The sequence below is a fragment of the Dermacentor andersoni genome, chromosome 6, assembly GCF_023375885.2.
Source record: "Dermacentor andersoni chromosome 6, qqDerAnde1_hic_scaffold, whole genome shotgun sequence".
Classification (NCBI taxonomy): domain Eukaryota; kingdom Metazoa; phylum Arthropoda; class Arachnida; order Ixodida; family Ixodidae; genus Dermacentor; species Dermacentor andersoni.
The window spans coordinates 77,186,254-77,211,421 of record NC_092819.1 but is presented as its reverse complement, the minus strand read 5'-3'; the positions used below and the strand labels follow the sequence as shown (position 1 = coordinate 77,211,421).

The 25,168-nt window shown below is 46.9% G+C and overlaps 1 protein-coding gene across 3 annotated transcripts in view; it reads left to right on the top strand.

Annotated features, from left to right (window-relative positions):
* Window positions 1-25,168, top strand: part of LOC126522416 (uncharacterized) — a 31,879-nt gene that overhangs the window by 3,835 nt on the left and 2,876 nt on the right. The window contains exons 2-8 of one of the 3 annotated variants that reach the window (XR_008610519.2): window positions 2,683-2,771; window positions 3,877-4,108; window positions 5,158-5,277; window positions 6,217-6,305; window positions 12,126-12,342; window positions 17,904-17,947; window positions 18,760-18,814. Coding sequence is in view for 1 of the 3 variants with exons in the window: in XM_050171168.3 (XP_050027125.1) it covers window positions 2,683-2,771; window positions 3,877-4,108; window positions 5,158-5,277; window positions 6,217-6,305; window positions 12,126-12,342; window positions 17,904-17,915 (759 nt within the window). In the remaining 2 variants the exon portion in view is untranslated. Of the gene's footprint in view, window positions 1-2,682; window positions 2,772-3,876; window positions 4,109-5,157; window positions 5,278-6,216; window positions 6,306-12,125; window positions 12,343-17,903; window positions 17,973-18,759; window positions 18,815-25,168 lie in introns of all 3 variants that reach the window. The other 2 variants (XR_007597415.3, XM_050171168.3) reach the window with 2 other exon arrangements.

The following is a 25,168-nucleotide window of genomic DNA, read 5'->3' as shown; positions in this document are numbered from 1 at the left end:
GCAGTAAGCTTTACTTGTACTTCAGAGAAGTTGAGCCAACGGCCGTTCTGTGGGCGTTGTACCGCAACAAGTGTAAAAGAGTTACCGAGATAGAAGCAATGAAATGTCGTAAAGCAGTGGCTGGGAGAGGCGAACTATCTTGCCTACGCCAAACTCTCTCCATTTACTCAACCAGTGTCCGCAAGCAAAATCCGTCTCCAGCGTTCCCCCATATCGGAGGCGAAAGCTCATTACCTCCTCCTTTGTCACGGCCACCGCCTCCACGACCACCACATGCCATGCATTTTTTATTCCTTCTTAACTTTCTGCTTGACGCATTTCCAGTGGAGTTCCCGCGCGCTCTGCGTTTCACGGGGATTCTCCGGCTTTTCTGGCTGCTAGTGGCTATTGGTGCCCTGCAGCCGGACGTAGACGACATACAGATAGGTTTACAAGAAAGAGAGTCCTGGTTCTAGATCCTTGTGTAGAACTGTGTGGACAACAAATACCTGTCAGCAAAGAGCATAAGTTTCCAGGCATTATACTTGACTCCAGGCTTACTTTCATTCCACACATTAAATATCTTAAAGAAAAATGTCTAAAAACAAGGAACTTACTGGAACCTCTATCCCACACAATATGGAATAGCGACAGGAAGTGTTTGATGAATCTTTAATAATATATAATAATAAGTATAATAGCCTAATGCGATCACGATTGGACTATGGTGCTGTGGTGTGTAACTCTGCCGCCCCGAGCGCGCTAAAGATGCTTGACCCTGTCCACCATCTAGGTCCGATTGAAAGCTTGTTCGCAGAATCAAATGAGCGGTCACTCCACTTGCGGAGAACATAAATCTCACATATTTTCTCAGAATACAATCTAATCATGAACGTCCATGTTTTAATACCGTTACCGATATGACGTGTGCTAAACTTTCCCGCAATCGTGCCTCCGTAAGACAGCCTTTCTCGCTGCGTATGAAGGAGCTTAGCGATTAAATGCATGTCCCACTCCTCGAGCATCGCTTAATGCATTCAACCAAGCTGTGACCTCCTTGGGAGTGGCAGGTGGTAGAATGTGACATGTCCTTTCTAAAAGTTACAAAGTACGCCCCAGAGGTCGAAATACGAATGCATTACCTAGAACTTCAGTGCAAGCACTCGTGCACAGAGTTCTACATTGACGCTTCCAAGTCACGTGCCGTAGCGTCCTACGCAGCCGTCGGTCCGTCCTTCTCGGAATCCGATGTACTACATCAAGAAACAAGTATCTTTACGGCCGAGGCCTACGCAATATTGTCGCCTGTAAAGCATTTAAAGCAATCAAAACTCCAAAAAGCAGTTCGTGAAGTGTCGTGAAGGCCTTGATGTCACTCTGCAAGCATAAATATCCCGTACTTATTGAGGTCTATTCCGACCTATGTAAAGCTTATCTATCTAACCGGCAAATCATTATATGCTGGGTACCTGGTCATAGGGGAATCGAAGGTAACGTTCTGGCAGACCAGATGGCCACGTCAATTGCATCCCATGCTGTTAATGATACTGCTGTGGTCCCTGTCACAAATCTGAAGCCTTTCTTACGAAAGAAACTGCGAAACCACTGGCAACGCATGTGGGACGCATAAATAAATAACAAACTGCACGTGATAAAGCCGCAGTTAGGTTTTTGGCTCCGCGCAACAAAATCACGGCGAACAGATGTCCTATTCTGTCGTCTCAGAATAGGACACACATTTGGGACCCATAATTTTTTACTTACTGGAAATGAATGTCCAACCTGTGGTAGATGTGGTGAGAGGCTGACCGCCCTCCACGTGTTCCTTGAGTGTCGGGAAGCCGCAGCTCAGAGAAACATTTTCCCTCTTGTAGACCGTTATTACATCCCTCTTCACCCAGCTATGTTTCTTGGTAAGGAACCGCTTGTTAATGCCAAGGCAGTCCTAGATTTCTTGAATGATGTTGTCCTAAATGTCATAAGCCCATTAAATTCATACCGCATCCTCTTCCGAGAAGATGCTGTTGTGATAGTGTTTCGTATAGCACATGCCTACAGGCCCTTGTTTTTCAAGGGCTCTAATGAGGCAGTCGGGCTCTAGCAAATTTTAGTATCAGACATATTTTGTACAACGTATCATTATCTCGCAGTGCATGTTAATGCTCATAGTTACCGTCATCTGTCATTGCCATAATCTTATTACAAACAGATTTTACGCACTTTAGAGCGACTACTTTTAAGGCCTCTTTACAGCCACGTCACATCAACCACAAATATATTATACCTCAACTGCAAGCTCATTAACACTGGCATGGCGATCTTTGGCCATACCTTGCCCTTATATATATATATATATATATATATATATAAAGCATAAGCACGCCAGTACATTGTATGAGAGTGTGGGACAATACGTGAACTTAGCTGTACTTTTCAAAAACTTCCTTCTACAATGATTTTTTCATTCTGACAGTATCATCATTATCATCACCTTTACATTGGACTATCAATGCATCTGCTAGATAGATTCCCGATGCCACATGAGAACAGCGAAAACATATGCAAAACATGCTCGTTTATTTAGATATTGCCGAACGCATTACTATATCTCATGCGACCGTTTGCACGTGTGGTTGTAGAAAATATACGGGCAAGGCGAACATACGCTAATATCATTTTTTCTTCATTTCCTTTTGCATTCAGCTCACTCCGGTTTACATCAAGCTCCACAAGTCCATCCGGGAAATCGGAGATATCTACATGCAGATGGTGATGCCCGTCGACTTTAAGAGGTGAGCTGGGCTGTATGAGGTATCCAGGCATGTATGAGGGAATCAGTCCGGAAGCAAAAAAGAAAGAAGAAGAAAAAAGAAAGAAAGGAAAAGGATGAGGTCAAAGGAAAAGAAACTCACAGGTCGTCATTGTTCACTGAAGGACTGCAATGCGGTAGCGTTATGAGGTGCTATTATTGCGCGTTTATTTATCCACATCTGCGGGACTTCTCCCACCTAATGGTAATCAGCGAGTTGTTATCGCAGTACAATCTATTGCTGCTGTTTACTTGTTGCTGCCTCCAAGTCTACAACGTCACCTAAAGTCAACGAAAACACAACAGCAAAATAACGGCTGTCGCTATATAACATAACGCGCAGCTATCGCTGTAGAAATCGCTACACATTCGTCCTATCTATCGATATATACCCACCCACACATGCGTGTAGCTATGCAAACCACAACTATCACTTTATTTCAACCATCCACCCTACATCGTATTGCGGTGAAAAACATTGCACAAGCGGTAACATCTCCCCTTCACGTGCCCCTTTACGTCGTGCCCAATCCGCTTCTGCTCATCCTTACCCTCTGCGTCGCTCTCACCTCGCCAGTTGCTCTTCCGAGGACATACCCCCTTACGACGACGAAAGCAAAGCTTTATCCCTATAGTGATATTGCGTTAAAGCCCTTGCGAGGACCCATATATACTCGTAGCGCACTGACGTCAGGACCGGCCGACTCATGCTTTCTACACAGACTCCGGGAACCGGCCGCGATACAAACGCGGTGCACTGTCGACAGCCCCTTGTTGATGGTTGTATGATCTATCGTGATGGAGCAGTGGGACCAAAATAAACAGGCGCGGCCTTAAACTCAGCGGTGTGGATTAGAGCAAACTAAGGTAGCTGATCTTCGAATTCAGATTGAGAGGAAGAAAGGACACTGACCGTGTAATACGTAGTCGCCCAGCAGGGTAGATGATTCGTAGTGCGGTTAAGCCAGGACGCGTCCACAATGGCAGAAAGTGTTAGCAAACGAAGGAGTTGGCATCTTTTTTACGAGCTTTTGTTTTTCCAAGATTGTACGGTTGAAGCGGGACTAAGCGAGGCGTGTTTGTTGCAGGGTGAACTGGGAGTTCACGCATTCGGCGGATACGCGCCACGTGTGGAACTCCACCGAGATCGTGAGCACGGGCCACCACAAGGTGCGCGTAAACTTTCAGGACCTGGTGGATGGCAAGGAGGACAAGTACGAATGGCACAACTCGGACGTCGGCTCGGTGGCCCCCGTCTTCAAGCCGCACAGCGAGCACTTCATGCAGCTGCACTACGACGACAAGGAGAAGCAGCTCGTGGTGAGTGATCACGCTTGCTACGTTTAGACGACTGTGGTAACATTTCTGGGAGGGGGGGGGGAGAGAGTGTAGGCAATTCGGAGTGCCGCCAGTAATAGTTAAAATGATTACACGATGATTTCGACCCCGAAAACAAAAGAAGGCCGTTATATTCTTTGGCAACGTTGCGCACACTAAGTGTGCACTGAGGACTTCGCGTGGTAACCTTTACAAACTTTTAATCGCATTTGCTTTTCTTCTGACTGTTTACCTTTAATGGCCTGCACACGTAGAAAAATGTCGCTATAACTGTTACAGCGAAGCAGTTTATGCGGATCAGTTTGTCGGAGTTCACTAAAACTATCACCATCAGCGATGGCTCGAGCGTCGTCATCTTCTTCCCTAGCTGGCTCCACTGCCGCTCGTCATTTCAGCGCAGAGAGAGTAAAACACCTGTATTATTAATATTTGAACGGAAGGAGGAGCGTGGAAGGAACCCTCAGTCCAGGAACCCGAAGATGACTCCGGCGATATTTCGAGCCCTTTGTATTATAGCTCGGAGGACCTCGAGAGGTCCCTCGCGAAGTTCATCGTCCCACAGCTCTTCGTTGCGTAGGGGGTAAAAGAAAATTGGCAAGGGAGGAAAGAGATTTGCAGTGCACTCAGTCGTGACGTGGAAGATTGTGGGCGAGCTGCCACAGCCCTGACAACGGTCTGCATAACAGTGTGGGTAGAATTTATTGAGAGAGACAAGATTTAGAAAAGTTGTGGTTTGTAACTGGCATGATGCCGCTGCTTCCTCTCGCGAGAAGGACGGTGGGGGTGCACCGTTGGTGCGACGAATGTACGCATGAGGATGTCTTTGCAACGGAGCAAGGAGCAAGTTCGTGTTCGGAGCGAGTTCGTGCCTGTGATGCGTGACCATGGCACGCTCATTACTGTTCAACTAGGGACCCTCAAGCGCATCACGTTATTCTTTCATTTTTCGGGGACAGGGCGAAAGGGGGGCAGGCCTTTGCGACAAGTACATTTGTTCAAGAGGGGGCGTTTCCCACTTTTTCCTCCGACAGACGTACGTCAACGGCCGCGAGTACAACAGGCACGACATGGACGAAGGCGGCATCGCCAACGAGTTCACACTGTACGGCACCGTCTTCATCCCCGAACTGATCATTCCATGCGAGTTCAAGGTGAGAGCTCTCGCATTCCAGTAAGCAATTATTGTATATATTTTCAAATACTTTCAGCGCCCATGGGGGTATTCCTTGAATAAGTGGTGAAACACCCTTGTCAGGGCAGGAACCATCAAGTGTAATTAAGCAGAAGGAGGTGCTACATTTAGACATTGGGGCAGCGTTAAAGAGAGATGTTGATTGACATTAATAAGAAATGTTTGCTGATCGCACCGCAACCCCCCATAGAGTCCCGCTGACACATGAACATCAATCAGCAATGTGGCGAAGGAGGAGAAGGGGTGGAAAGATGACAGAGATATTAAGGAAGGGACCACCCTGAGCTGATAGCTCTGCTGGTGTAAGATGCTCTGCGAACGCTAGACGCTCTTTTTGAAAATGAGGAAAGGAACAAATCGCGTTGTACATTGGAGTGCTCGAGAAAGCAATGAGACAATAAAGAAGTGAAAACAATTTACACTGTTTAAAGACCATACTCAATTCTCAAAGTACCGTATTGAGCCTTTTGGCAACGAATCATCTATGCGAATAAGTGAATTGTAGGGCGTGTAATGGAAGAAAAGGAAGTGGGGGTGGTCTTATTACCGCAATTGTTGCGGCGTAATCAACGCGTTCATGCCACGAGCGATATGTATGTGGTCGAGGTTAAAGGTAGGCGTGACGTACAGCCGATCGAAAAAAGTGGCAGCGCATTCCGTAGAAGGCTAATCGATGCATATTTCGGAGCTGGTGCTAGTCACGGGAGGCCTAACATAATATTGCATAGAGCCACTCTATAGGCCGTGCTCTCGGAAAGGCTGACCTCTTGGACCTAAAGTGAAATATTTTCTCTACACATCTTTGTGATATATGATATGTGATTCGACGCGAAAAGTTGAGGGCAAGTATGCTCAATTGCTTAACAATACATTTCCGGTCATCTTTTTTCTCACCTAGACAATGCCACTCACGGTTAACCTGAACGGGGCAGTGGCGTACAACGACACCTACACCATCCGATTCCACGTGAAATCGCCTGGCAAGAAGTGAGTTTCGCGCGGAGGTGTATATTGTGAAAGTACCCGTGCGGTTGAAAAATTCCTGCCTGCCAATGGTATATCTAACGGCTGCGCGTTGAAACTTGCGTAGTAAAATGTTCGTGAGCTCAGATTAATGTTCACGGGGAGCTCGCAAAGCTGTGCGTTTAATAAGCAACGTAAAATTATTATTTTCGGAGCTGCAGATTATTCAAAAAGATCCGGCGATAAACACAGGATCAATACTATTGCATCCATACGATCCGCCTGATCTGATATGAATTTCCAATGTCTCCTGGCTTAGCGGCACATACCAACGATTGGAAATGAGCAGTTTACAATTAAACGCAGTATCGGTACCCATTTCACTCAGTACACTTTGGCCGTTGGTTCTATCTTCACAGGCTCAGCAATTCGAACACTCGCTGGAGGCTGCGACCACTTCATCGCATAGTACAGTGTCGCGAGTGCTCGGGGGGCTGAGAACGTGAGCAGGCAAACTGTGACAGCACAACAGCCTATAAGACATGTGATCTGCGAAAATGAGCGGTTCAGGAGTTGTGTGATTGGTTGAAGGAAACTTAGGCATCAGATATTTTCCCATAGCTAATATAAACAGCTAATTTTTGATGCCCCTACAAGCGCTTAAAGCTTTCCTGCCTTTCTTGTTTTTTTTTTTTATTACCCTCCTCCAGTACAGTTCAGACAGTGTGACATTCTCTCTCTCTCTCTCTTTCTATATATATATAAAGTGAAAGTATGTCAGGATACGGTAGTTGAACAGGCACATGTAGGGTGAGGAAGCACGTACGGAAAGAAACTATGCTTTATTTCCTACGTCTCGGACGGGGTCCGGCCTTCGTCAGAGAATCACGTTACTGCAACCTTTACCGTGTGCTGTACGCCCTCTTTACCGGGTTGGCATCGATCTCTATGGGTCTCTTCTATGTAATGTGGCCTGAAATCGCTGGATAATTGCTGCAATAGGCCACTTGACAAGATGCATCGAAACTTCTTTCGGCTGCTGCTCGAGAAGTCGCCGCATTCATCTTACGGCGTTTTATTATTAATGAGGTACTCGCAGCGTGCCGCACTATTCACCGGCCATCTACGAAGTATTATTCACAGACTACGGTCTAACGGAATGGTTCAAGCGCACTCTTTGTGACACGCTCACAATGTTACGTTGAATCTGCCATTCTAATTGGGACGACGTGCTTCTTTTTATCACGTACGCATATAATAACGCCACTCAGGCTACCAAAGGTTTCTCACCATTTTCTCTTCTCTATGCACGTGAACCATCCTAAGTCCTCGACTCCGTACTTCCGTATCATCCGGACACCTCTGAATTTCAGAAGTTCCCCAACATGTTGAAGAACACCGTCAGCAGGCTCGCTCATTGACGTCCGATACCGCCAAGGCGTCCAAAAAGATTGCCGCGGCCACGGTCAGCCTGCACCATCCTTCACCGTTGATTCTGATGATACCACGTTGAAGCATGTCCTAAACTTGCTCGGTGATGACACGCGGTACGGACGCTGGCGTAATGGTGCATGATGTCCCGTATCGATTTGTTGAGATACGATACTTGTGTGACCTAATGACGCGTCATCAAGTCAAAAGAGACATGAAAGTCATTTAAAAGGACAAGGAGCGACTCAGATTGTGTCAGATCAAGGACATAGGCAACAGAGCGACGAAACACATCCGGTGATATCAGGTCAGATTGCACATTGGGAAGAGGGGGGGGGGGGGGACAGGGCTGTTGCGATGGCATTAGCAAGGCCTTAGGAAATAGAGAAATAACCTATGTGCACTTTGCTGAGCTAAACTGCGATAGGCGAAAGCCTATCTATGACTGCCTCTGTTGCTGTTGTCTGAACTGTTCTGCGAACGGACGCCGCCGTGGTTCACGTGATTGATCAGCGCTTTCCTACGTCCACCACGGACTGTGCACGGACACTCATGAGCCACTAAAGGCTTACGCCTTAATGCACAGTAACGTCAGCGTCCACAGTCTGGATAGTGCCAATATACTCGCCACAGAGCAAAGCCAAAACGCACATATGAATGTGAGTTAGAAACAAGTATTCCTGCAGCACTATGAAGAAGCCCGAGGAGAGCGAACGACAACAATATAGGTTGGCGGCGACTGAAGACGGCAGTGGGTGTAAACAAGGCCATCACGTTGGCAAGCGATGCGCATTACAAAAGACAGCACGGTGGGGAGGAAGGCCAGTATCTGAAATGACGAAGATCCTGCTAGCATCATGAGCTTGTAAGTCGTGAGATGGCAAGTCGCAGAGAACGGAGAACTGAACCTCCACATGTGCACAGTCAATGATGATATGATGGCGCTACAGAAAATTGCTGCCGAGAATGGCACCATGGGAGCAAGAATTCAGCACAAAGAATTCAATTTACTACAATATGCATTGAATCAGCACTTTGGCAGTGCACATGGCGACTGGCTGAATCGGTTGTGCACTTGCAGTTCGAAGCGATAATACCGAAGGCGTCATGACCACTTTACGTAATGAGCGACAAAGCTTTTCACTAATCACGGATACGCCAGAACCTGTGTCGACGAGCGCAAGAATTATGATACCATCAACGAACACGTCAACAGCGTTAGCGGGGGAAAAGCGAGGACTTGGATGTTCCGACGACGACGCAGTTTGTGCCTCAAGAACTGCGGAAATCAGTTTTCCGCTTCAGTAGTACTGACACTGGGCCTACGACACATCGGTGAGAGAGTGAGCGGGGACGAGGGGAAGGCGGGTGACGAGCACCAAAGGGCTGTGAATCCGGAGCTGGTTGGTCATCAGCAGCGTAAATTTGCGGTGGCGACTGTTGTGTTAAACGAAATGCTCGGCAGCCATAGCTAGGGGCTTGCGCGGTGTTCATGAATGCAGCGAAGTGCCAGAGGCAAAAGCGCGCTACATGTCCCGGGGTGCCCTCAGGGGTTACTTATTGGGCGGTTGTCAGTATTTGACCAAAGACTTGCAACCTGTTGCTGTGCGCCAAAAAAGGAAGCCGATGACTGTCGAGGCAAGGGCGGAGGAGAGAACCCTGGCAGACGAGGCGCCTGTTCAGCGGCTTCAACATACATCCGAGGTGCTGCCACGGGGGCCGGCTGACATGAAGATGGAAAAGCTTCGGTTGACTTGCTCTTGAAATATTTGGCGGATCGTTGGAGCCAAATAATAGGAAGGCTTCTCTGTCATCGGCAAAACGGAGAGCTGTCGCACGGCATCCTCACCCACGAATTCTTGTATCTGCGCCAGTAGAGTTGTCTAGTTGTCGCCAATAGCCAATGCTGCTATCGAATCTTCCATGGGTGTTGGGTACTGAGCTAAGACGCGTTGTTTCTGTAGCTCGTCATAACGTGGGCACAAATTGATGTTTTGAGCAACGGTTCGCGGATCCTGCGCTAGCAATGTTTAAGATGCGTCCTGATCAATGCCTTTCATAATGTTTTGATCTTGTCTTGCTCTGCCATTGATGGAATCACGTGCTTACACAAGTCAATGACATCTTCAGTCTAAGTTGTGAAAGTTTCGCCGTGATGCTGTGCTCGTCCCCATAAGCGTTGTTCAGCGCAAAGCTTGTGCATAGCGGGGCACGGAAACACTTTTGCGAGTCCTGCCTTGAGCGCACTCAATGTTAGCAGGTCCTGCTCATGATTTGGGAACCAGAATTTCTCGATGCTGTTTAAATAATGTACAGCCCGTCGTGCAACATGATGATGTCGTCCTACTTTTTGTGTTAGCTCACCCGTTCGTAAGATGACAATAAATCCTCTACGTCATGATCATCGGTGTCGCTAAAAATGGCAGCATCACGCTGGCACAACCCACGAGAAGTGACGACCGCTGGTGTCTGGGGTACATCTCGCTGGGTGGTTTTGTCAGGCAGGGTCGCAGCAGGGGGCATCGCGCGGCTTTAGAGTTCCAGTTTTCAAAATTACGCCGCATCTACACCAAATGAAAGCGGGATTTATTTAAACTCGTCCAAGGGATCGAAAGAGGCTATATACGAAGACTCATAGTTCTTGTTGTGATTTTCTGTCAAGCATGTCGCTCCTACAGACTATGGGGAATTGGCCAAGAAATGAATGGATTTCTCCACTTTATAGTGAAGAATACATATCAGAATACCTATGGGTTTAGCACTGTTGAACGTAAAATTGTGTTATAAAATTAAAGTGTCAGAGAAGATCGAATTATTTATCAATAATGTAATTATACACAAAAGAAGCAGAAAAGATAGAATTTTAACAGGGCATTCAGCTGGAATCCATAAAAAAATTTGGACAGCGAAGCAAATATCCTTGTGGCTGAATCCCAAAGTGGAAAGCTCAAACGAAAGAATGACAGGTTAAGCCCAAGCCAAGTCTTCGAAGCGGAAGTTCCAATATTATTTTTGTTGCCGCAGTAAAGCGTTGACAAGATAGAAGGAAGTGATGAATTGTTTCTTCCTCCTTACAAAACGAGCCAAGAGGGTTGGGCACCAAAAGTGGATTTTGTAAGTAGATGTTCCGGGAGGGAATGCGGCAACATAATTTTGTGAGGCAGACCTCAATCATCCTTCTGCTGCAGCAATTGCTATGCCATGGAAATACCAGTTGCTTATAATCTGACGAAGCAGTCAGGACTGAGTCTGATAAGGCTCTCATAATTGAATGCATCCGAGATCTCGCCGCCGTGATGCGGGCTGCCACTGGTACAATACGAAGGACAGAGTCGATAAGTGAGGTCCTTGCCAGTGAATCAGCAGTTTCATTTAAAAGCAAACGTTTCTGACCGGGTACCCAAATGAAATGAACACGTTGCAGATGGGCAGGAATTAGCAAGTGAACTAATTACAGCATGGGTTTATCACATGACGCGGTAAGGGAAAAGCACACGATGGTGAACCAATAAGAATAGCAGCTTGTTGCGGTTTAGTGTGGTGTTCGGGCAAGGAATCCACCAAGCCCATCGACCAATACAGGTAGTAGGAATGAAGGAAAAAGGGTATATTGGCTTAGTTACTCTGCTCCAGTTGCGGATGTCCACTCTATGCAGGAGCAAGTTAAACGTCCGAGTTCACATCAGGACCCTCTGTGCTCGCTCTCGAAAAGTATCCGCTTTTAATACCGTCGTCTTCCCTAGGCGAGTCGACTAGGAAATATGAAGAGTGTCAAGCAGCAAATCACAATAATCGAATCCGTTGCGATACCACGCAAAAAAATTGAATCCGTCATTTCTGAATCCCCTCTACAACGCAACGAAATGCACCTGACCCTAAAGTGAATATTAAATATTTTGTATATTTCATCTTAATTAATTAATTAATTAATTAATTAAGCGGAATACAAACATACTCTAAGGAGCGTCACATGATGGCCAACCATATATAGATTGTTTCATTCAGCTGCGGCTAACCATATCTTTAAAATCCTTGGGTGAAAGAGAGAGAGAGAGAAATGCATAGAAAGGCAAGGAGGTTAACCAGAGGTAGTTCTGGTTGGCTACCCGGCACGGGGAGAAGTGTTAAGAGGGATAAGAAGAGAAAGAAAGTGGAAGGGCAGATAAGTTACGTGAAACACCTGCTTGTATTTTTTTTCTTACGTCCGTGCTCAACCTACAAGTGTCAACTACCCCATTCCAGCAGACTCTCAATATATATATATATATATATATATATATATATATATATATATATATATATATATATATATATAATCTAGCTGGCTTGCTGAAACTGCGGCCGTGCTTGCTGTGACGTCGGACAAGAGAAAGTGGGGGGAAAGCTCTTATCGGTCGCGGGGCTTCTTCGCAGGCTGATGCTGAATTTTGGCGAGATCACGTTCAACATCGACCTGGAGGAGCACAAGGACGAGCTGCACCGTTCCACGCACGAGGAGCTGCAGGTGTCCTCGCACTCGAGCTGCGCCTTCCTCAGCCTGAACCGCAAGATGATTGCCAACTCCATGCGCCGGCTGGTCACGCCCGTCATGATCGTCGATGGCGACATCCAGATCATCAACCTGCAGATCGTGAGTACCGAGGTCGTAAAGGGGGTTCCAGGCCGACGGTTGAGTTGCACGGGGACCGCCTATAACGAAACGCGGCGAATTCACTGTTAAAGAATTCTCAAGTGTTCGGCTTCAAACACAGCGTGCGGTTTGGCTACATTTTCTCACACGTGGAACATTATAAACTGACACTGACAAGACGAGACAAACAGTCACCGTCGTGGCGGACCGCTTCATAACAGCGTCCGCGACGCGACGAGTCTTTGACGACCTCGCACATCACACCCATCGTGCCGTGCTGTCGCTAGAATAATTGTGCGCCGTTCTGCTCGCGTTCTTACGCCCCGCACCCTGTTGGAGTTCCGCCCCCGCGCACCTCGTTATGATCTATGTCTAGGATACACCTATTTCACCACTATTCAAAGCGCATGCTTTGAACGCCGTGGCCCTGAATGGCCCAGCTGGCGCCATGACGGATGTAGTTCTGGGATCTAGAAGCAGCACAAGAACGTCGAGAGACGGAAGAAAGGAACGCGCGTGACGTGAATTCCCTTCTGTCTGCCGCCGTTTTTCTCCGGTGATACGATCTGGATCGAGCGTGGTGGGGTGTTTACTGTGGTAATCAGCAGAAGATGACGAAGGCGGGCATCGTGGTGATGACAACGAGAAAAAGGTATACTTGCACCATTTGTTCAAGTTGGTGACTTGATCAGACTACCGAGTGGTTCTCGTTAACGCGGGAGCCAGAGGGCTTTAAATAATCTCTTGCGTATATCCGAGACAATCGGCAGTGAGGTCCATTGTCAAGGGAAGCGGAGGGGCCTCCACAGGAAAGGTCGTTTTGGAGTCATCTCAGGAAGAAGCTGTTGGTGCAGTCATGGATGTGCTAATGTCGAAGTGTTCGCTGCAGTCTTGTCGGTGACGACGATGGCTTCCTCCCCTTCGTGGCTTGCTTTCTCACCCGGGTCAGCTCAGGACGTGGAAGGAGGCATAGGGGTGACGTTTTCTCGTAGAGGAGGGCAATTGGCTCGACAAGAGAAGCAAGCTGGAATGCTGCTCAAACTTGCGACGTTGAATCCTAAGCTGATCATAACAGCCCGCCCACCGCCAGGGGAGGTCTCGAAGGAGTTGCAGCATTCACACACATCGAAGAGACCGGTAGACTCCATGCCCCTGCCTTGTTTTGCCGTTTGGTCCAAGGCTGGCTAGGTGGAATCTTCTGGCGATAAACCAGGCAAAGCCTACGGCACAACAAACAAAGAGCACTCAACTAACCATGAGAACCGCCAGTTCTAGATGTTCTTGAAATAATATCTTCTAAGAAAGATACCTGCAGTCCTCTTTCGGTATTCCCAATATTAACAAACGAAAGAACCAGACTTCAATGCGTATTCTAACGAACCTAGAGCCTAAAGTTTTGTTTCTCGTTTTAGAAAAGTCACTGCCCTTCAGCAAATAAGAGTGCAGTTGGCGAGTTGAAACAAAAGGTTAGAGTCATGAACGAAACGCGAATAAATACATCTAAAGCGAACCTAAATAAAACAGCATTATAAGCAACACAAGGAAACTACGACTGAGGCTATTCGCTCGATATAACTTGATAATGTCCTTTCCTGTACCTCACAATGAAGGCCTGTTTTTTTTTCTTTTCCCAGATGCTTATCAACTGTACCAAACAACGCGTCAAGCAAATAACTCGTAGCGCTAGAAAAAATTCAAAATGCCTGTTTCCTCTAACAACATGTGATGGAGACTTTCAGCACCAAACTTTAGCGTTTAGCCAACAAACATCGCTTTTGCACTGCAAGCCTTTCCTATAAATGCTTATCTAACGATGCACCAACGACAAGTATAACCCCTTCTGCTAAACCTTAAGCATTTGCAAATTAAACAATGGTCTCGCGCCACAATCTTGTTTTGAGAAGGTCATTTACATAACTCATCGCGAATCCAAGCCATTATCGTAAAACTGACACACATTCTATGCGGCTGATACACTTAGAGCATCCTACTGAGCCCAACTAGAACTCATGAAAAAGTCACTCGCAAAGTCTTAAATCATAAGAAATAAAAATAAACGGTCCATCTTTGGTTAGTGCATCTTAAGTCAGCGCTATTCCCTGTCATTTCTCTTAATTTGGTCGCGCTGCTAACCAGAGATGTAGCAGCACCAAAATGCCTATTCAGGCACCCTTGCGAAATAAAATCGCTTATCGGGTTCTACATTCACGTATGCGAACTGACCCAAACTGACTGCACCTTTTCTAATTACGGGTTCTCTTGAATCGCGCCCGATGGGGTCGCATTCCGGTGTGCTTTCGAGCTCGCCAGGGCCAACAGGAGCATCATATCTACTGTTACATTCCACGCCGACCCTGTCCACTTTCCTTTAGCTCTGTGAAAGGTAAGCCAGAAACTTGGCTGTAATAATGACCCCTCTCACTTTGTCCACCATCTCGCGCAGCGTTCTACTACTGTGGCTTTGGGACAACTATGGTTCGTACATGCTTGTCCGCGCGAAGTGCAAAATTTTTGTAGGGCCCTTCTTCGCGGTGATGCGCAGTGCCCTGCCAATGCAAACCTTCGTTTACGTTTCCGCTGTCGCGGTTTCGGCAAGGGCCTCCCTGTCTTTTCGCGTGACGGCTCGATTCATGTCCTCTGGCATTCATTAGCCCTACTTGCTCCTTCGGCTCTTCCCTTTGTTCGGATGCCACATTATCTGTCTGGCCATCCACAAATGCCTTTGAGTCGTTCACTTACCGAGATACGAGAATGATCTTCAGCTCTTCATTAACCTCACCATGACTTTTGGGACCAATCTCGTCTCCTCAATGAACGGTCTCTGGAATGCCCATTGACTTAGTCTCGGCGGACGTCTGATCCTCCTCCTCGTGAAAACACGATTCGGTGCTCAAACTATTTGCGATATGTTTTTTGCTTGTGTTGAAGGCACGCGTTACCCTTGCTGTTGCTATCCAAGCCCTCACCTAAAATACTACCCCTACTCACATCGAGGTGCTCCGAGTTTTCTTCGGTCGCCGCGATTTCCGGATCACCTTCCCGTGATTACAGAAAGTCGTTCCAACACACACGTAGGAGAGAGGTTTCCAGCTTTTACCTGAGCTCATTTGGCTTGCTAGAACTAGTCTCGTCCACGCCAGGAACGCCCTCTGGAGTACCCTTTGGCACCGTGTCAGCGGATGCCAACAAGCCCAGACCTTCAAAACTCTCTCCGACCTTTTTCCCCATTTCTTCTCTATACGGTCTTGAAAACTTACTTGCGATGTTTCTGGCGAAGCCTTTACCGACAGTATTCCTCAAATTCTCAAGTGCTGGGTGTTGTACTGAAGCCTCAGTGTCAGGGTTTCCTTCCCGGAAGTCGCTCAAGCGCTGGGGCACGAAGAATGTCTCCTACTCCTCACAAACCTCCCTAGCGCTGTTGGAACAAATCTCGACCACACAATAAGTGCTTTCTGGAATTCGACTCTTTCTGTCTGAGCGCTACCGAGACCTTTGACTGCGTCACCCTCAATCATGCCAAGTGAAACAGCTCAAGGTTTTCGAGAGCCAATCACTATGTGCCCCGGCTTTCAGCAACAAAAACAGATGGCCAATTTTTCGCCTTTAGACCTTCGGTCATTCGCTTAATCTTTTGCGCTGCTTACCGCAGCTTCGCCCCGCGCTGACGTTCGGTCCAGCGCCTTTGCTACACTTACTGCTTCTTCGCTTACTGACGCGACTTCAGCTCAGTGGCATCACGAAAGTTAACTTTATCTCTTATCAATCCACTCTTTCAAATTAGCCTTAGTAGCTCTCTCAAAACACCGCAATAAGGCTTTCTTAGATGCATTGTATCTGAGTAAGGGATCAAGACCACTTACTTAGTGCCGGAGCTCTCTTTCGGGAACATACAGTGCACGTACATAGCAACCCAAGTTGTCTACTAGGCCAGCAGCAGGTTCTCCATTCGGGCACATTCCCAGTGGCCCCTATTGACTGCTCGGAAAGACAGTAGCCGGCACGAACCTTGCGGCTCAAGGCGTAGTAGACAACTTAGGTGACTGGACATGTGCCACTGTTCATTGTGCAAGATCGTCTGACCATCGTATGTGGCCGGAGTAGCTAAAGGAAGAAACTTCGCTTAATGAGCAGTTGAAGAGCTTTCTGCAGCGCAGTAATCGTTCTAAAAAATGCAGGACAGCTTTCTCCCGCTGTGCATGAACGCTGTGTTTAATGCGGATTCATTGTATGCCCCGTGAAGCGGAAAGTCCGGCCTCTGTTGTTGTCATCCGATGGTACCAAAACCCATGTGACTAAGTGATGATCTCACGTTCTCGGAGCTGGACCTACTATGGCTCGCGCTGCGAAGTGCCACGGTGAACAGCCATGGCGTCGGACGGACGCCGCGCCTCACACCCAAAAGAACAACCTGGCCAACTCCCAAAATTGGATTAAGGTGGATTAAGATGAATTAAAGTTAATTAAGGGGGATTGAGGTTGGTACAAATTAGAGCAAGGTGGATTAGGCTGGATTAAGGTGAAGCTTTAATAATAATATATGGGGTTTTACGTGCCAAAACCACTTTCTGATTATGAGGCACGCCGTAGTGGGGGACTCAGGAAATTTTGACCACCTGGGGTTCTTTAACGTGCACCTAAATCTAAGTACACGGGTGTTTTCGCATTTCGCCCCCATCGAAATGCGGCCGCCGTGGCCGGGATTCGATGCCGCGACCTCGTGCTCAGCAGTCCAACACCATAGCCACTGAGCAACCACGGCGGGTAAGGTGAAGCTTTAACTGAAGGTGATAACTTAGACATTTCCACATTAATTCAAATGACGTAAGGATACTTAAGTGATTGTCAGCTTTGGTGCCAATCACTTACCTACAGGTTTGTCTTCGTCAATTTCCATCGAATCTCGAGCTGCTCTAGCTTTTTTCTTTTTTCCAGGTTAATCGCAATCGTTTCGGCGATACTCGCCATCAGTTTTACTTTCCCTTTAAATTGTATTGATATTTAAACAAGAAAAAAGTACCTAAAACGCTTGCGCTTCTATGCAAATACTGTGACAGGGTGTACCCTCATCATGCATATATTTCGCAGATTTAGATTTACGAACATTAGTAATTATTAGACTTGTAGCAAGAGAGAAAAGTAAAAGCTTTGGCATGAATTTTTTCTTGCCGTTTTTGTTGCGTTATCAGCAAGCTAGCACTTGAGCAGCCTGAAGATCGTGTACAGAACAGCGTGCTTAACATAAGCGTCGAACAATTAGGAAACCGTAGTTGAAATGCTGCAATGTCACCGACAAAAACTTTAGAGAGTAGTTTTCATATCTGAGAGATGTCATTTGTCACACGTATCGTTTTCCTTTACGGCGTTCTACGTGAAAGGATAGTCAGCGACGAGTGTTCTTTTAATCTTACAAACTACCGCTTGTCGCAGAGAAGTGAAAACGCATTTAGGCGAAGATAGTTAATATTTAAACTGAAGCATGGAATGTATCGCTATGATTGCTTCTTTTTGCTGTTGTGCCTCTCAATTTCAAGTGACGCACATTCTCTGCATTCTCGTTTCAGGGAAAGGGCTAAGCACTGGGCTGCAACAACGTCCCCTTCTTGCCGTAAGAGCCACATCTATCTTTACAAGTTTGTTTGATTTCTATTTATGCTCAATGTTATCTTCATATTTATAGTCACAGTCGTGTATATTTTTACGTTAAGCGGTATTGTTATTCGCTCACGGACACTTACGCACTTTGGTCTCGAAGGATATACAAACCAGTCTTTTGGGGGAAATGACAATTCAGACATATATCTTTCGAAAAGTTTAGAAAGGAAAAGAATGAGCCCCAGTATCTTTTTGCATCCAGGTACATGTTAATTTGGTTCGACAGTGCTTGAGCGAGAGCAGTATGGTACTCCCGGTGGCTACCATTGAGCTTTGCACGACGACGAAAAGCCTCCGATGAGACACTGTATGACATTTGTGCATGTACTGAGTGATCCATGCTGAATACGTAAATGCTTGCTATAAAGGAACTGTGGGTTCCTGCCGCCCGCTATATAATTTAGTCTTCGGCGTTTTCGATTAGAAGAAAAAAGAAACTGGGAAAGATAAGCTGTCTTTCCCCCCAGATTCCAGTTTGTAACTCAAGAAAGATAAGCGAAAGCAAATTTACCCGAGTAGTAAGACAACGATCTGCGCAAGTTGGTTATAGTCTACATCAGGCATTTTTAGCGCAGTCAAGGAAACTAAGGGATAGAGAAGGATGGGAAGAAGACAGTGAACTGGGCGAGCGCTAACTCAAACTTTTCTTTTCCTCACCATGAAAACAATACCTTAAAGGCACCTATTCTATAATATAACCCTAATATTTATCCTAGCTGTTATTATTCATTTAATGTCTTCTTAATTTATGAAATTCCCTTAAAGGTTCCTCCACTATCTTCACCTACTCGACCGCCCGATCCATGGCCGATTCCCCGTTGTGAGTTGAGCCAATTGTACCATTACGCACCAAACCAATCCAAACCAAACCAAAGAAAGGAATTTGAAACTACAGTACTAGAAATGCACTTCAAAAGTACAAGTACTTCGTCGGTGTGTCGATCAAGACTCGTCGCATTCTTTCTCCAGAAAGGATGTGTGCCTGCCAAGGCTGGTGCTGTTGTTCTTGGTGCTCCTTTTACTTTCCTTTTTGGTTAACTCGCGACCTGTCTGTCTTCTCTTCCTTCTCGATCTGTGGAATGCCACGAACCTACGGAGTCTGGCGAGGTCAAGGTCAGGCGTCAGCCGGTCGCCAAACTAATCTTTACTTTCCTTCTGATTTGCGTCCGTTGTACCTGCTGCTGTGGCGAACAGGAACAGTGAGGGGAGAGAGAGAGATGTATGCAGAGGGGGAGAGGGAGCCATGGTTCAGATGATTGCAGTCCTTGCGCTGCGGCCAATTAACTGGGCAAGTTCGCTGCGGTAACACAATGACGTAGGCTGTATCAAACTAGCCTTCCTTTCTCCTCATTGTTGGTTGGAGCTGCTACACGGCTGTACTTCATTTGTGATGGAGCTGTAGGTGGCGGTCGCGTTGTTTCTATGCGTGAGGTGTTAGCGTGTCACTTGACTGACTGCCTGAAAACTGCTGTTCTTAACACAACTCTAGCTACCACTCGTCGATGAGTTCGAAGCTGCCCAAGAACGCGAGAAATCATGACAACCACATTTAGCACTGTGCGCAGTCCTCTCAGGAGCCCTATTAGTATAAATATCATCTTCCCTCCTGAGGATCAAAGGATCTTTTCTCATTCCTATAATGAACCACAGACAGTACCAAACGTAACCCTCCGCGACGCCCAATTTATTGCTCTTTGTGCAGAGAATTTGCACGCCCTGTCTTGAACGTCCACGCTAGAGCCTATCCTCTCCGAATTTCAAACAAAAGCGTGGTTTTGTTGCCGCTGAGGCCTTTAATCATACCTCTTTCGTGCGTCGGGATACAGGGGGTGTACAGAGATCTTTCTTTGGGATTTCTCAGCAACAGTCTGCTTGCTGTATTGCCGAGCGCGTGCAGGATTAATCTCCATAGTAAACAAAATCTACAACAGCAGGCACTTCAGGGAGGCCTTGGGGCTTCCGCAGTGTGCGTCGACGGTGCCGGAAAATGAGCCACCCCGGTGAAGTACACAAAACTATGACAATTCTTCTGACTACTAACTGCGTGAAAGTTAACCGACACTCCTGAAAAATCTCAAGAGCCACGACTGGTTGGTCGCCTCAGTATTACCGATCCACCACAAGCGCAAGGCCTGAGTTGCGAACAAACGCACATTTGCATTCCTGGTGTGCAGGTGCATTGCCAATAAGCGTTAAGCTGACACGAATGTTCAGTGGTTATCGCTTAAACAGCACAAGCACCGTGCTCTCGGTCTAAATTACACCATCATTAGAACTTCCGCAACTTCGTGGCACAGCCGATGGCAGCATCCTTCGCGAGGTGTTCGAACGAGAGGTTTCCTTGAAGCGGGAGAATGCGGCACTGGCAACAGCCGTCTGTGGGTTCGCTGGCAGCTCAGCGACGCGCATCCGCCCAACGGAACCCACTTGCAACACCATACGTCTCGCGTCGCGTGGGAAATGTTGGAAATGAAAACCGGTCGACGCTGACCACCGGGAGCAGGGATGCAGCTCGTCGCCGTCGACACTTCCCGGCCGACGGGCCTTGACATTGACTCGGGAGGATAAGGGGCGCCAGCTAACTTGGAGGCGCGCATGCGAAAGTGGCGCAGGCGGTTGTGGCGCAGCCGAGTTTCTCGGCGAAGCAGTGTGTGTCGATTGCCACTTGTGCAGTGCCATAAAGGATGTTCCACATCCATCGCCTTGTTCTTGAGCGATGGTGGCCAACATTCTCCGATTCGTTAATCGCAATATGAGCTCTAAATGGATTAGCTTCAATTTAATTACTGAGTCCTTGTCAATAATGCAACCATGTACTTATTATTTTCGCACGAACGTTGTCTGTATCTTCAAATAATAGAGGCTGAAAGGAGTGTAACTACGTTACCTGCCACAATCCATACTTATAATTCTTGTTTAGAATAAAACATCCTATATATATCTCACGTTGAAGAATTCCCATCATAAAGCTTTATTCATTTAGCGCGGGAATGTAAAACACTGCCGGTTCGGCGTACAAATATTACGTATATTTATTATCTCTGAATCCAACAATGAGAACCACTGTACCGATGCTACAACGCAGTAAGAATAAATTGTGCTCTTTTACGACGGGCGACACCATGCAACGCACACGCGATCATGCCAGAAATGCGTTCTGTGCGCTCGCCATTTAACGGGGTGATTGCTTACCCTTTATCGACTCTACACTCTTAAAAAAGTTGGACCCTTTGGAGTGTATATTCGTCCCACAACGATAATCGTCATTTGCCTTGCTTGCGTTTCCTTTCTTGAAAACTCAGAGCTCGGTACTTTCCTGTCGAGAATGCTGTGTCACGCTTATAACGCGCAAGGCGTTCGTGACTTGGTTCGCAGCTTTAAAGAAAAGAAATATGAGCAAGACAGATGACGATGATCGTTGTGGGACAAGACAAACCCCAAAGGGAGTAAGCTTTTTTCAATAGCATATAGCAATAACAAAACGCTGCCTTTATTTGCGTTAATATAGTTCCACTTCTAACGGTGACCCGACGTACTTCAATGTGGCAATCAGTACCGCACTCTCACCCACATACTGCGTCACACCCACTGTGAACGGCCTCAGAACGCCGTGACCTCTGGGGTATTCGTCTCGCCAAACTCGTTACGCATGAATACAATCAGGAGGAGTTGAGCGAGAGGGGTGGGGAAGGGGGGGGGGTGCGCAGACGCAGTGGTTACGCACCATAGCTCTGTATTTTTTTTTTTTTCGTTTTGTGGCCCTTATCGGTCGCATCCTGCGCCGATGCGACGAGTCGGCATGTGCTTTCCAGAAGCAGGCAGCTGGCTCGGTGAGTCCAAATTGTCTGTCTGTTTGCCTTTCTTTTAATACGAAGCCCCTTCTGCGAGCTTCCTCGGAATAATTGCCAAGCTGCTGCCGTGTTCCGACTAAGATAGATGGACATGATAAGAGCGCATTTTCGATTGGTGTCTGGGGAAAGAATCATGACGAGTTCAGTGTGGACAGGTTTTCGGGGCTGCTGTGGCGAGTGTAAGGGTTTCTCCCAAGCGATTTCTGTTTTCGCCTCGCGTCGCTGAAACTTGTTTACTAGGCCCCTCTGTCTCTAGCTCATCTTAATCGGCCGGCAAAAAAAAAAGAAGAAAAAGAAAAGGAAAACGTGGAAATGGGGCCGCGACACATGAGGTGATTACCTTGGTTTACCACAACGTCAAATAGGGTCACGGGGCAGTGCTGTTACATATTGTGTCACTTTTGTGTGCTCTACTTACCAATATACTTTAATGCATTTGGCTTCAATCCAGGCACTGTAAAGTTATTTTTTAATATTTTCCGTAACTGAGGGCTCACAAGAAAAAAACAATTTTTGGTGGTCTTTAATGGTGTGTGGCAACATGAGAGGGTGAGGCCCTTTAATCTGTGTGCACGTTTTATGTGAGATCTTCGATTTCGAGCTTAGTGGTATGGCGATTTCTTCTAGTACACTGCGTAGCGTTGGTATTTAGTACGGCATTATTGTTTCTATGACACGTCAGGTATGTGGCCCTTCCTGTGACACGGCGCGTTGTGTCATGTGATGAAGTACGGCTACTTAGCGTATAACTGATACAATGAAAGGGAAAAGTGTAGTCCACCTGAACGTACCGCGAAGCTGCAAAGGAAACCCACCCGAACTTGGACTAATTTTTCCTCAACCGCGAAGCTTCATTTCTGAGAAACCAGTATTGGGTTTCCTTTGCGGCTCCGTGCTACATTCAGACGGGTCACAGTTTTTACTTTCATGTAACTTCCTCCACTTCGCGAGCTTTCGCAGAACTGATTTGCCATAACAGATGAGAGCTCAAAGGTGAACCACTAGTGCGACAGTGATTTTTTTAAAAGAAGACCAAAAACATTCGGGGGTTGCGGAGGGGTAGGTGAAATGATGAGTTTGGGAGCTGCGCACTGATACATTCTCAAGTACCGCATTCCGCTAACTCCCCACGTCTGCTTCGACGGGTCTCACTTCGTCCGTACTTCGTCTCATCTGTATTTAATTTCGTCACTCTCCATTCTGAGCGAAGTCCGACCGCTTCAAGCGTGCGCCTGCCCAGCTCCACGGTCCACGGAGATGTGCGTGACCGCTGCAGGCTTTTGGTCCTTAGACAAGAAGGAAACACTTCCTAATGCGCCAGCGTCCCACTTAAGCACAGAGTTGAGGTTTACGAAAAAACCCATTAAGGCCGACGATGCGTGCACACAGTACGGCTTTGTACACTGCCGCCAGCCGCGGAATCGCTACGGGAGACGAGGGTTCGGAACATCGACAAATCACCGAAGGAAGCAGCAGTGAGAGCGTCGCAGAAACACGAACAATGGAAAACAATGGAAGTCAGCATAACGGCGTTTACGTAACTATCCGCATGTCGTAGATGCAACGGCCTTTTTATTACGCGGAGGCATCGACGCGAACCCCGGTGGTTTTGTTGTGACGCCGGATGATCGCGAGGCCGAGCGCGAGATCTTGACGTCAGAATGTCGATGACGTTCGGGTCCGTCAGGAAGCAGATATCTTGCCTCTTTGATTGCAGTCTAACGACCTCATATGCTTGTCTGTTTCCAACCAATAATAATAACGAAAAGACGTGCGTATTTCTGACCGCTACCGACGCGACGAAGCTGTAGCCATGCGAGCGAAATGGACATGCGCAGTAAATGAGTGGTGATTTACCCGCTGTGTTTCGCAAGGCTATGGTGAAGGCTAGATGAAAACTTATGTTGATAGGAACCTAGTGCTGGCACCCATATTCAGGGCCACACGCATGAGCGCAGTCGTATTTTTCATTGCTCATTTTGATTTGACTTTATAAGAGGTAGTACATAATAGTCTTCTAAAGGGAAGGTAAACACTTTAGAGCGGCTTCTGTTACGCTTTGTTGCTTTGCTAGTTGACTACAGCAGTGAGAACGCTTGATACCTGTTCAAGACGGAATAGTTGTGCTCACTGAAATTTCGTGCACTTCTTAGTCCTCATTGTGTGTTTTCTTTTACTTTTCCTTGCGTAGTTATGATTACGATTACTTTCGTTTTCTCTCTTCACACACATATATGAGGCGAAGTTCATTTCTTCTTTAATTTTCATCGATACAAGTTATTCGTATCGTGCTCTAAGCAACGATTTTCGCGATCGAAGAGGGCGGCAGGACGGAAGACGGTGCAGCACCTGACGATACGAAGAAAACTTTAGCGTTTTGCCTCTTCTTGGTCTTGTATGAATGTCTACAGCACTCGCAAATTCCTCTATTTTTCTTTTCCCCCTTCCGTAACGAGCAACTAGCACGATTATAAGTGGCGCTCAAATATGTCATAAGGGTTCGTGAGCTAGCTTCAGGGAGTGTTCTTGTTGCGGATTAAGGAAAGGTCGGGTAACGTGCCGCACAGGAACTATTTCTCAATAGAGTGCAACTCAACCGCGTGGGAAAGGGGAATAATACGAGGTCGGACGATGCACGTGTCACGGGATGTGCGCAGGATGCTCACGCGATAGGCGCTCGTGAGGTAGCTTCTCGAACGCAGTTTTTGAAAGCATGACTGCCCACCAAGCTGGCTGCTCGCTCGCAGCCGCCTTCTTTCGACTGCACCTTAGCGATGCCAAACTGTCGATAGTGCTATTGATACATAAATAGTTGAGTCGCGATCGAAATACCGATGCTACCGATGGCAAAATGATATATTGTCGCGGTACAACGCGGACAGAAGAGAGAGACACGTCTTCTTCGTCCTCGCCCGATCTCACTGACCCACTAGGCGGTGTCTGCCTCATCATCGGTGTCATCTGCATAGAATAGACGCGTCGTTATATATATATATATATATATATATATATATATATATATATATATATATATATATATATATATATATATATATATATATGTATATCTATATATAATGTGTGTGTTGTTGATAGTTGAGTCGTTATTGAACTATGGTTGGTAGAAAGAAGAAACAACCATATTCACAGCGCTGTTGATAGTACGTACACAACCAAGGCGACATACCGCACGTAGTTAATCCCTGCAACATAAACTTGGCGATGGTTTCTTGCCGAACAACGCGCTGTGCGGGCTGCCATAGCGATCAAAGCGCTCCGCGTTCTTGTACACCACGCGTCGCTGAGCGCTGCAGCCCTGCTGT